This window comes from Heliangelus exortis, chromosome 3, assembly GCF_036169615.1.
Source record: "Heliangelus exortis chromosome 3, bHelExo1.hap1, whole genome shotgun sequence".
Lineage (NCBI taxonomy): Eukaryota > Metazoa > Chordata > Aves > Apodiformes > Trochilidae > Heliangelus > Heliangelus exortis.
This window is the reverse complement of record NC_092424.1, coordinates 52636478-52650308: the sequence shown is the minus strand read 5'-3', so window position 1 is coordinate 52650308 and position 13831 is coordinate 52636478. Positions and strand designations below refer to the sequence as shown.

The 13831-nt window shown below is 36.0% G+C and overlaps 1 protein-coding gene across 5 annotated transcripts in view; it reads right to left on the bottom strand.

Moving 5' to 3' along the window:
• Positions 1–13831, bottom strand: part of SCAF8 (SR-related CTD associated factor 8) — a 92879-nt gene that overhangs the window by 66762 nt on the left and 12286 nt on the right. For all 5 annotated transcript variants that reach the window (XR_011725225.1, XM_071740611.1, XM_071740612.1 and 2 more), the window contains exon 2: positions 1406–1489. Coding sequence is in view for 4 of the 5 variants with exons in the window: in XM_071740611.1 (XP_071596712.1) it covers positions 1406–1489 (84 nt within the window). In the remaining variant the exon portion in view is untranslated. The remainder of the gene's footprint in view (positions 1–1405; positions 1490–13831) is intronic.

Here is a 13831-nt window from a genome sequence, read left to right as displayed (position 1 = left end):
AAAGCTAATCTCACTTTTTACCACCTTCTGAAAGTTTTTTATACTGTATTTTTTTATAATGTACTAATTTAGTGGCAATCAAGAGATTAATTTAATTGTTCCTTAAAAAGCATGATTATTTCACTGTACACGACTGAAGATGGTAGCCCAGTGTTACCACGCAGAGCACTTATCTGTGTTGCGTTTCTTTTCCAAGTGTTCATTTTAATAACATAAAAACTTGAGTACAGAAAAACCTTATAACATCTATACTTTTGCTTTAAAATTGGCCTAGGTTTTTGTTCTCTCTTTTTTGTTTGTTTTGTTTCTTTAAACCTCACATCATCAAAATGGCTCTATATCAACTCAACAACTGCTATACCCAATTAAATGTTATTTATTGATAAGAGTAGAAGGAAGATTTCCACCTTAAATGCATGATTAAACATTTTGGTATCATTTGTTTAACTGTGTTTAATTTTGAAATATTTACTATCAGTTACTCATTGTTTACATTCAATGAGTTTTTAGCATTTTCATTATTCTGCAACATATAGACTAAATAATTATATGGAGTTCTTTTATTTAAGAAATCCAATGAGTTTCACTCTTCTTTGATCAAACGTCTCTCTCTCTAAACTGCACAAAACACCAATATGTATTTTATTATCTGAAAACACAACTGCATTCTCAGAGGAACATAGATATGAACAGCATAAGTTCCTGTCGTTTTTTGCTTTTACCCTATCATCTTTTTCAGCTTTCAATGAGGTTTCATTTGTTTTAATGCTTAGCACTACTGGCATACTTATTTCCTTCACCATTTTTCAGAGCTGATTTCTGCTGCTTCATTGTTGTTTGGTAATTAGGTTTACTTGGAGCCAAGAAAGGTCCTTAATTACCCTACCAATGCTAAAACTTAAGAACAATTCGTATTTGAGCAACATAAAAAGTAAAATCTATGAACAACACCCCAAAAGGTATGCTAGGAATTTACTGAAATTAAGTAAGTTAAATATAAACGATTGTATGGATCTGAAGGCACCTATATCTTACATCTTTTCTGGAGGGAGAGGGGGAAAGGAGAGATGAGGAATTTTACTTTTATGTTTAATCATCTGTTCTCATGCAATGTCAATCTTTCCTTTTTAAAATGAGGAAAAAAACCCTGTCTTTCAGTTCTGAAGAGAATCAAGTTGATATAATCCTTTCTCACATATGACAACCAGCAAATGAAAGTCACACAACAAATTAAGCCTTCTGCTTTTCTGAAAATCCCATCACTACCACATTTGATCATAACGTGGAAACTGCGCACGCTACAAGGGAACTGGAAAGTCTTGAAGCAAGTTCTTTAAACTATTCAGTTCTTTTGACACAGATGAGAAATGGAAAGGAAGTCAAATGAAGTTAGCCACTTTCTTACCTTTATAGCCTTGATTGCTGCCTTGGTGATCTGTGTCATTTTAGCTTTAGAAATGGGTGGCTTATAATCATTTAGCGAGTACAACTGGAAAAAAAAATAATAAAAAAAAAGCTATCATAAATATATTCTGCAGCTATAAGCAGTATAAAAATATATTATTTTCCACAATAAAACACTAATTTTAATTTTCATTGGATTAAGAAAAAACCAAAAAGACACAATAAAATGTAACTTAAGATACAAACTGCTTAGATGGTAACAGGTTTTTCTTTGCAATTGTCCCTATATACCTAGTTTTACATAACTAAATACAGTAGACACCTGGAGGTGAAGTTGCAAAAGGAATGCATATGATATGCAAATACAGTAGCTCTCAAAGTTTTTATACTAGGGCAAAAAAATAACATCCTTAATTACCTTTATGGAAGGGTAACAGAAGCTTAACCAAATACCTACTATATTCATCATCATATAGCTGCTGAAGTGAAAATAAGCATGTAGCAGTTCTGCCTCTTAAAACGGTGGATTTGGAAAACGTATAGATTTCCTTCATTCACTGTGTTAATATATCAAAACTATTACATATGCTTAACCAAAAATTCAGCTGGGTTCTTAATTTTAAACACAGCTTTGTAAATTCTTTAAAATCTAACCATCAAAACAGCCCCAGTACACAAATAAGAGTTTTGCAACAATTTTCTCCCCAGGACGCAGTAATAATTCTGCTCTTTTTGCTAGCACATACATCTCCTAGAGGAAGCAAGCCCGTATGACAGATATTTATCAGAAATTTGCGACATAGTTAGACTTGTACACGAACTAAATTCATAGCTATGACTGATAGGTGGTAATTTGAAATAATTCCTTCCTTCACACTGAGTCAGGACTCCACGTCCAATGCTATTTACTTCCTGTGAAAGCCTCTGATTATGCACATTATATAGCTTTGAACAGAATGCTGCTTTTTTCCCCACAACCTTAGGTGGTAACAAACAAAGGACTGTTCAGTATTTGCTACTTTCATTCAAAGAAATACCAGACACAAAGTGCCAAACCACTTTTAAGGTTGTTCTTGACTTACATATTTTTTTTTTACAACATAGGAGCATGTTAGCTCAAAAATACAGCCCTGATAAAGGAAATGGACATCCATAGACAACTTTTTCTTTCCTTCCTAAAGACAGAAAGAATTGGAGGTTTTCCATTAAAGAAGTCATTGAAAAAGCAACAAACCAGAAGACTCCTCTCCTACTACACACCCTGAGTGATCCAAGACATTGACTCAGATTAATAACCATACAGATACTAACAATCTAACTTCCTAAGATTCAGTCAACTTGTGGTTAACTTCTCACTCAGAACATGTAATTCAGAATTGTTTACATTTAACTAAATAAAATGTAGCAGTAAACGGGATCATACAGTGGGATGGATTAGGCAATCTTTACTATATGCCATGCTCCCCAAGTTGCTTATACTAATTTATCACTCTGAAGCTAACAAGTATTTTTCCGTTATCTTTGAGTTTCCAACATATGATTTCTTCTCCCTACAAATGTGAGATGCCTGTTTTCTATCCTTTCCTGTCAATAAGTTTTACCTAATTATTTGTATAGCTGTCAAAAGACAAGTTTAAAAAATCTGTTTGTCTAAGTGTAAATATCTGTCTCCTCAGCTTGAAAAGATTTCCATTAAAACAGTGACATTATAACCAGTTTGCAGATAGACATCTAGTTTTAAAGGAACTGTTATTCCTTCTCACTAATGCTAATTGCTCTTGAAAAACATTCTGCATTACTTATATGCTTCTTATACAAAAAACACAAAATGCTTCTAGAATTTAAAGCCATAAATGTTCTTCACCACCATGGGGGGAAAAGGGAAAAAAGAGGTGGAAAATCAAGTCTCCAGTCAGTAACTTCCACTTACAGGTGATTTACCAGTCTGTGGGTCACTCATCCTGGCTACTGGCTTGGCTGGATGATAGGCAACTACAGTTAAACTACTTCTGCAGCCACCACAGTGCCAAAAACAGTTTGCTTGCATTCAGGTAGTGCCTTGGCAGAGTCAATTTGGGTATTCCTGGTCAGCACTGTCAAAGCCCAAAATACTAATAAAAGCAATTCACAGATATGTGAGCAAACATGAAGTAAGCCAAGATTCAGGAAGCCACCTTGCCAACCTCAGAACAGTCCCAGAAGAGAAAGGAACAGCAGATTCTTCACCCATTACATATATAACTGTAAGGAGGCAGAACTGCTGACTCATGTAAATAATGCTGGCACCACCTGACCAGTCCAACAACTTTAAAATTATCACAAAAGGGGATGAGACATCAAGAAAGCTACAACAGTGTTAAGAAACATAGAAGAGTCACACTCAACTGATTCTGAGGCATCAGCTATGTACCATCAGGTACCTTAGTACCACACATCCAGAAGATGACAAAACCCAACAGGATTAACAAGGCTTATTAATAACATCCCATTATTTTACTTACTTTACTCCCGGTATCAGAGAAGCAAACTCAGCAGTAATGACAGAAAATTTAAGCTAGAAAAAAATTAACCAAAAAAAGCAGCAAAATTAAGAACATATTTCTGCCGAAATTTGCTTTTTCGACAACGGATACACCTGTCCCACATTTTAACAGACACTTAGAGGAAAACACAAAAGTCCAAATTTAGTACGTGAAAGAAGCACAAGGATAAAAAATAGTACCCGTCTGAATTATTTTTCTTAATTAGAAGCTTTTATTTTCCTATAAAGACATTTTATTTTCATTGGAAAACTGCTGATTTGGGTCAGTCAGTGATGTTTGATGAGTGAAGTAGCAGCGTTATGCAATGGACAAAGTGAGTGAAATATCTACTTGCAATTTCACAACACTTACTATTGAAGAAATTATTTTTCAAGTTTTGCTTATGAAATTAAGAAATGTGATATTTCTTAAATTTTTTAACTCAGTCTCATAGTACTAAACAGAATTTAACCACATAAGACAGACATCCCCAGCATAGCTCAGTCCAAATGAAAGGGTAGAACACTCTCCACTTCTCTGAATAAAGCTATTCTAACATGCATACACCTCTTCTAGAACACCTACTGATAACACACACATTTTTAGCTCTACCTTCAGCAAAATCACACTTCATGTTTATTAACAGTCAACCAGGAATCCCTTTAAATTTAGAATCATAAAATAAGTGATCTTTAAATATTACCTAGTTCCAACTTACCCTGTCATGGGCAGCTACACCTTTCACTATCAGGTTGCTCAAAGCACCATCCAAACCTGACCTTGAACACTTCCATGGGCAGGGCATCCACAGCTTCTCTGGGCAACCTGTTCCAGTGCCTCACCACTCCTAACATAAAGAATTTTTTCCTTATAACTATCTCAACCTATCCCCTTTTCAGTTTAACAGCATTGACCCTTGCCCATATCACTACAGCCCCTGGGTATAGTCTCCCACCATCTTTCTTACAAGCATTGAAAGGCCTTGAAACAAGGTCTCACTTAAGCCTTTTTTTCTCAAGGCTGAGTTAAGTCCAACTTTCTCAGCCTTTCTTCATGGAAGAGGTGCTCCAACCCCCTGATCGTCTTCACGGTCCTTCTTTGGACCTGTTTCAACATGTTCATGTCCTCCTTGTGCTGGGGACCACAGAACTGGAATAATTACTCCAGGTAGGGTCTCACCAGAGTGGAATAGAGGGAGAATCACCTCCCTCTATCTGCTGGTCACACTTCTTTTTATGCAGATACGGTTGATTTTCTGAGCTGCAAGTGCATACTGCCAGCTCATGTCCAATTTTTCATCTACCAATATCCCCAAGTCCTTCTCTGCAGGGCTGTTTTCAACCCATTCAACGCCCAGTCTCTACTGATGCTGTTGATTGCCCTGGCCAAGATGCAGGAGGAACTTGCACTCTGCCTTGCTGAACTTGATGTGGTTCACATGGAACCTCTCCCCAAACCTGTCAGGGTCCCTCCAGATGACAAACCTTCACTCAAGCACATCAGCTGAATAACTCAGCCTGGTGTCACCTGCAAACTTTAGAGCACACTCAATTTAGTCATTCCTGAAGGTATTAAATAGTACTGGTCCTAATATGGACCTGAGGGACAGCATTTGTTACTGATCTACATTTAGACATAAGTCATTAACTGCAACTCTTTGGATGCTGCCAGCCAGCCAACTCTTTATCTATCAAGCAGTCCATTCATCAAACCACATTTGCTATATTCCTAGGCTGTCAAGAGAAGCAAGATTTGGTTGTCTATCTAGTAACAAAAAAAACCTTTGATTTTTCATCAAGCATAGATGACTTTTAACACAGTGGGCCTTTAAAGAAATGAGGTATTCTTCCAATTTAGTTAAAGAAAAATAACTGCAATATATTCAAGATTATAAAGTATTAAAAAAGATATAAATATATTGTTTTCAAAATCTGTGCTTCTATTCTGGCTCTTTTTTCCTGTATGCCCTGTATGTACAAATGCTTAGCCAAAACAGTTTGCTGTAATTATTTCCCAACCATGCTTTTTTTAAGCATGCAGGCTTGTAGGGAGAAGATAAATGCTTGCCCTCACATTTAAAAAGCCTTTTAAAAGTCTAGGAAAAAAATGGTAACATGGCTAAAATACTAAAGTCAGGTGAACCATCTGAATTAAAATTACACATTTCAGAAAATCAGAAGTGGTATCTAAGGAGGAAAAGGGGGCAGGGGGTCCCGTAGGGAAGAAGTGAACATAAACTCTAGCTGGTAACGTACACATCGAAAATAAAGCAATCAAGTTTAAGAAACAAACATGAAAAAAGCGTAAAAATAAGCCCTTTTCAAAACAAAGAAGGAAGTGCTCCTCCAGGACAATCAGCACATAAAGAATGATTCATAGGAGATAAAGCCCTGGAGAAAACAAAGAACCTTCTCCTCTTTTTTACATCTACACTGAGGGAAAACTGGAGACTTCCTGTACCAAAATCCTCCTTAATTGCGTTCATAAGAAGGCAAAGAACAAGCTCACAATGTGAAAAATAATGACGTGATAGACCAGAACTCAAGAATGAAAGATCCAGAAGCTATGATTCATGAATTCTCACTTTAAAAAGTTAGTCTTGTATCTCTAAGAGATAGGAAAGCAACATGAATTTCTGAAAAGGGTTCAAATGGAGAATCAGGAAACAATAGACAGATTAGGTTTAATATTTGTACCAGAAAAATTTGTATAAATTATTCCAAAGGAAATAATTAATGGGCATACAATTCTTTGAATCTGTTGTAAGGACAAGCCACATCTCAGTCTATTGCCTTTCTCTAAAAGACTTAATGAATGCATTGATACAGTCCACCTGGACCACCAAAAGACAATTACGAAAGATCTCTCACAAAAGGCTCCAAACGAAGTAAGCTCTCCTGAACAGGCCCTTGTGTGACAAATAATCTGACCAATTACTCCTTAAAGACAGCTAGCAGACAATCTTAATAAACAGCCACTTTAAATGTTGTAGAGGGAAGTACTAATAGAGTCCCACTTGTGAGTATTACACAAGTGATGTAATAAAATCTAAGGAGTAATAAAGGAGTAAGGAGTAATAAAAAGGCAGGAAATCAAGCATGAGCATGTGAAGAAGTGGACACTGGTGTTGAAGCTGACTATTGACATTCAGGAAAGGGATCTCCTGACACATGTCTTCTTTGAAGACATCAACTCAGCAGTAAACCAGAAAAACCTCAGTAGTAAATGTAACAAATGGACTTGTAGAACCGTAACATTATTTAGGTAACTGAACTAACCTGCAGTGCACACCTGATCTCTCAGTACTTCTGAAATTTCTGCTCTCCCCTCTCATCTCCAAGGCTGTCATGGAATTATTAGTGATAAAGAAAATCATGGAGAAGCTTTTAAGCAAAGAACAAAGGTAGCTATGACTCTTCAGTCTGCAAACGGGTTTACTAAGGGGATGGCAGGTATCAATACAATCTGAGTAGTGAAGATCAACTGGGAAAGACAGGACTGAAGGAGTGCACCAAATAAGATGAGCAGGGAGAGAGTAACAGCCAGGCTGGTGGATGTAGCTCCAGATCAGTGTGGTTTTCCTCAGCTGAAAGGACAGTTCTGGCATGCCTCAGGGGGACCTGACTCATTCATGAACTGCTATCACCAATTTGCTAAGTCTTGTGCCCAGATACCATACTGAAACACACCCACTCTTTTAAATAACTGTATAAAATACAGATAGCTAGTATAAAATACAGCTCTCAGTTTATTCAAATGAAGCTTGAATAAATCAGGCAGCTGCATTTTTTCCACAGTAGTAATACAGTTCATTTAAGAGGGCTGAAACTGAAAGACTTCAAATCTTCAAGTGGCAGACAAAAGGACATCAAGTTTCAAAAGTTCTGAAGCAGGCTAGTCACATTTGCAATACAATCTGGAAGAAAAAAGCAGACAGACAACAAAAACTTCAAAGGACATGCTTTACAGCTGAATTACCCTGTGATTCTATGAATTACGAAGAAAATCTGTCTAATTTCACTCACTAGCCTTTTACCTGCTTTTCTGGATTAACATCAACTCATATGAAACACATGCTCAAAAAGACAAAAAATGATCAGTATTTATTTAACCATCTGATCACTTGATAGCTATCTGGCCACCATCAAAACCTGTTTTCTCTATTTTCATAAATTCACAGTCGGATGGACTTGCATAGTGAAAGTATTTGCATTATTTCTTACGTGAGAAACCAGTGATGCACAAAACTTTCGGCTGAAACACAGTTCACTGTCCCTTTTTTAAACGTGTGCTCAGAGAATAATAATTTCTCTTAGAACACTGAACATCTATCACCAGTTGATGATACACCTATATATCAAAATCTCATTCAAAAACTAACATATATTTTTTTCATCAATTTATTTTCCCATTCATTTAGTAATTGATTTTGCACCAGAAAGTAAAAAATATGTTGATCTAAACAAAGCCAATATTAATCTCCCAGCTATCTAAGAGGGAGAGACAGTCTGGTATTTGCCTGGTAAAGAGCACTGCTGCAAAGAGCTATGTATTCACCCAAGACTTTCTACAGTCTTCTCCTGAACAAAGTGACTACAACACAAAAAACATTTGAGAAATAAACCCTTCAGTAATACAAACTGACTTGAATAAACTGATAAAAAACCTATAAAAATCTATTACAAAATTATACCAAACCTTGGTTTGTAGTGTCCATTCTTGAACTATGGCAAATTACTAAAGGTGATAGTATCTACCATCAGAGAGGTAACAGGTATCTACCTCTCTAAAGGTAGATAGCATTATCACACACAAAATTAACCAAGTGACAGAAAGAAAACTCATGTCTGATGCTAAAGAAAACAAAATTACTGACTCCAAAATAACACAAATGTAAGGATGGAATAAATACTAACTTTTTGCAGAATTTGATGGGGGTGGGGGAAGCAGAGACAAGTCACAAGGAGTATGACTGTACTGGTAAGAGAAACTTATTTCCAAACTGTTGGCTCAGTTTTTGAAAAAAACAAGTGTTAAATAATCAAGTTAGAATGAACATTAAATGCAGGCTTCCCATATGACCTTTTGGGAATGATTTTATTTTCCTCTGTGAGAAATTACATTGCAAAAGTATGAAAGGATAATACTTTCAAGTTATTGTAAAAAGTGTCAGTGATTTTTTCAATTTGGGACACTTCACAGTTTGATTGCAATGCCAATGAAAATGTAATTTCTGCATGTTTCTTCTAGAAAACTGTGGACAAGACTCTTAACTGTTTATCTCAAGTTTACATGACTGAATATGCTCAGCTCCAAACACACTGCAAACACTACTGGAAGCTACAAGTGAACATTAATCTTCCCAACTCATTAAAGATAAAGAAAACACCAGATCAATTTGCCATGAATTTGAGGGGGGGAAAGAGTAGTTTTACTGTTTCCCTGTATAACAGTTCCATCCAGCCACACCCTATGCGCACTGACATTTTGATAATTAGATGGCTTAAAAAAAATCAAAACCTTTGATATAATATGTATGTTTGATTAAATTCTGCATATAACAGGAAAGCCTTAAAGGGAAGGCTGGAATCTGAATGGTACTTTAGGGACAAAATGAGTCCCACAAAGGTACATTCACCACCAAATCCTAATCTGTCTCAATGAAAGCAATTCCCACGGTAAATGATCTTGCAAAGTAAGAATAAGATGAGAGCCAAATGGTCATGTATCACTTATTAAGCAAAAAGCACTAAAGATCTTCAAGATTATAAGTGTAACAGGTAGTTTTAAGGGTGGATTTTTGTTTGGATTTTGCGAAGCTAAATATGTTACTGTTTTAATTGTAAAAAGATTTGTAAGTTCTTATCCTAATGTAACTGTACAAAAATGTACCAGAAACACAGAGGGTCAAACTCGCATGACATCTCCAAGACGATCAGTAATTCCTCTCCATGTATCTTTTTTTTTTTTTTTTTTTTTTTTTTTTTTGTGCATAGCAGCCAACCAACTCACCTTGAAACTCACACCTCAGAAAACCTCCTTACCCAACTGTGCTTCACTCCTCCAACTCAGCCTTCTGTCAGACCAAATCATTCAGAAGCATGACTCACTAACGCAGGAAGGTGAAAAGCCCAGTATGGTACCTTATACTGTAAACTGATCTATCACTTAACAGGAACATAAATTGGAAAATCCTCAGCGAAGGGCTTGAGACACAGAGGCTCAGGTATGCTCATGTAATACGGACTCATGCCCATTCCCTGGCATAATCCCATGTTGATACAAAATATACTGCATTCCTTTTCCAACCCTTCCAGAATGACCTGAAATTGCAAATGTACTCCTTTTTATTTACCCTCCTCATCCAAGGCCTCACCAAGTCTTAGGATGCTCTTGATGAACGTCACTGAGCCATAGTCAGCTTCACCATTTCAAGTGCCAGGAAGAACAGGATGTTTGACAACTGTTTCAAGCTCTCTGCCTCGATCCTCTCTAGGCTAAGAATCACCAAGCAGCAGCCACACTTACTTGGACCCTACCAAGAAGTGATGGCTGCTATCAGGACTGCTTTTCTCTGTCCCTTTCTGGTTCCCTCTTTTAAAATTGGCTTTACTCTTAACACTTTTTTAGCTTCTTGTAATAATTTATTTTTACCTCCTCTTTCTTTCCTGCTTTTTATTTGTGTCTTTTGTTGTTTTTTTTCCCATCTCCTTACCTTTTCTTATTTTTAAGAAAGCGCATGGTAAAAAATATGCTATTTGTGGATGCATACTCCTAATTCAGAGAAAACTAGCTGAAACAGCATTCAACAGATGATTCAAAAGATGTTCACAGATAATAATAAACAGTTGACCTTTTAGTGATACTTTCTCTGAATATTATTTTAGCCACCAGCAACCCACAACTCAGGAATTCCTAAGCCAGCATGAACTGATCTTTTTCATAAAATCCCTGAATTCCCCCCACACAGGAAATTCAACACATGTTAATCTTTAGCATGCCTATCATTAACCAAAACCTGTGTGAAGAAATTCCTTTTTCTTGATTTGAACCCGTGCATATTTGAGACACCAGATTTACCTAACTTCTGCAAACTGATTTACCTCTTTTGTATCCCCAGTACCACAGACCTCTACCTCATCATCTTCCATTTTAGACTCAAGAGAGTATGAATATTTAGTAATTTATCATACAGACCTGTTCCATTTTTTCAACTGTCCTTTCTGCCCTTCTCTGTACATACAGTTCTGCCACTATGGTCTTGTGAGGTACAAACTACACTGCATGTGGCATACGATAGATACATACTGGCATTATAATTAGTCTCTATTTATTTCCTAATAATTTCCAGGATTTTGACTATTGCTATTTTGATGATGAATTTTCATTTTGGTTGCAAGATCTTATTAACTACCAAATTACTTAGTTTCAGTGTCCATCACTATGTACATAAAGTCAGGGTTGACCTTTTCATACTGCCTCTCAGCCAGCACTACCACATTTAGCTTGATAAAACTACAGGACGCCATCTAACAGTCTAACATCTAACAGCAACGTCCTTTTGCAATCCTTCATAGCAAGCCCTTCAGGACTAACATCCTGAATACAACTTAATACATTAAAAAATATTTTTTTTTCTTCATTATTCTACCCCTTTTCCACAGCATTTACAAATACATTGAAATGCATAGGTTTCCAGCAGAAACTCATGTAAGAGGCTACCATGAAAAAAGGCAATTTATTTCTACACATCAACTTTTCCTCCACTTTCCCTTTTAGCAGTCATCCATCAGTGTAAGGATGCACTCTCCATAGCTACTCAACTTTTTTTCAAACTTTCTGGCATGGATCTCCTCAATTATTTTTTGGAAATGGAAATGGTTCTTCCCTGTCCACATGCCTTCTAATTTTCTCACAGGACTCTCATACATTCATAACACAGTATTTTCTTCCATAAAAATCATTCTAATTTTTCCTCATTTTATCATATTCACCTGTTCATTGTTTGAAACAAATTCAAATTCTACTTATTTCTCATCACCTCCAATTGAGATAACCTCATTTCCATTCTTACGGTGGTTACAAAAACAACAACAAAAAGCCTTAAGACTCAGTTTTCAGTATTACATCCCAAAACAAGCATTTCTTCAAAACCAGTCTCTCCATTGCAGTCAATCAATAGTATCTGAAAAGGGATGGCAAATTGTACTTAGTGATTCTGTATGCATCTGTTGGACAACAGAAAAAGCTGCCATTTCCCCTTGCACCTCCTTCAGAATTAACAAGTTCCAAATGCAACAAGTTATGACAATTTATGATTTACTACATAAATGCATAGGTAAGTATCATACCCAAGCGAAGATCAGACTGGCAAATAAATCCAGTTACATTGACAATTTTGTGTGATAGATACAATCTATCTGATTAAGACAATGTCATGATTTGTACAGCAAAAAGCAACGATATTGAAAGCTAAGAAACTACATAAAAGACAGTATTCCAGTGTACATGTAAGCTAGAATTAACAGCATTATTAATTCTTCTCCTCCCTAGCATCCTTTTAAATAAACTGTCCTATTTCCAAACTTTGGGGAAAAAATATGGGTTGCTCAAAGATTTAATGAGCTATATAAATTATACATTGGGAATGGGGAGAAAGACAGAAGATCAGGTTGATGATACAGGTGAAGTATTGAATTTCTGCTCTGTAATTTTCTTTAATTCTGGTAAGAAAAATGGTCTTCAAGAGAATTACTGAAAATTTAAGAATTCAACAGTGTATTTCAAATTTTGATTCTTCAGTGATGCAAACAGTATGTATTTCATTAAAACTGTAACTCAGAAAGTGCTTAAAATGTTAATTCTATTGTAAATAGAATTTACAAAATTCAAATAAAAAAGTGAACTCCATTACTAACAGCTGTAATTTACAAGGCACTATTCCACACAATGCTAAGCTATGGTTTAATGTTCCTCAGGTGAAGACCTGGCAGCATGTACATGAACCACATCCTCTGTGGATAGTCACTCACTTACAGAGCAAGTTACTGCATCTCCATGGAAGGCAATGGCACACTACACTCCTACAGAGCTCAACAATTAATTCCAAGATCTTTCACCACCTTTACTCAACAGTCAAGAGAGCCAGACAGCTGTTTCCCTACCAAAATTTTGCATAAATATTAGAACAAAGTACTAACTTCATTAATGATACAGCTCCAGAAGCATTATATACTTTTTCACATATCTGGCCACATCTGACGAAGGCAAGAGAAGAGCGGCTAGGAAATAATTTTTCATGTAAAACTAATTTTGCCCCTTGAAGGCTGGAAAGCTATGAACACCTCTGGTCTCATGTGATCCAGAGAAGCAGACATTCATATAGATTAATATATGTTACGACAAGTAATAAACATTTTGATACTGATTCTCTAGTGTTCAGACCCATCTATGAGTATGAGACAATGACCAGAAGCATTGATAGCGATATTAGTTACACGTATCTCTACTGCAATATTTTTACAGTTTTCTCTGGATGTGACTAGAACACACACCCCCACTAATTGGACATCATATGTAACAATAAATGTCTGCAATTTTGATGTGCAAGAGACAAAATATATATTTACGATTCTCGCTTAATGATTTCTTTCACACTACAACAGCATTGGAATAAATCAAATACAATCATATATACACCAAATAGTCACCTAATTGCTTACTAAATATTTATATCACCACGCTGCAAAGAACAAGAAAAGAGTATTGTCAGTTATTACTTTTTTAAAAAAGGGCAGAATCAACAAATTTCTATTATGTTGCATTTACACAGTTCCCTCAAATTTAATATTTAGGAAAAGTTATCTAAATTACATTAGCCCATCCTTCTGTGAACAGGATTTTTC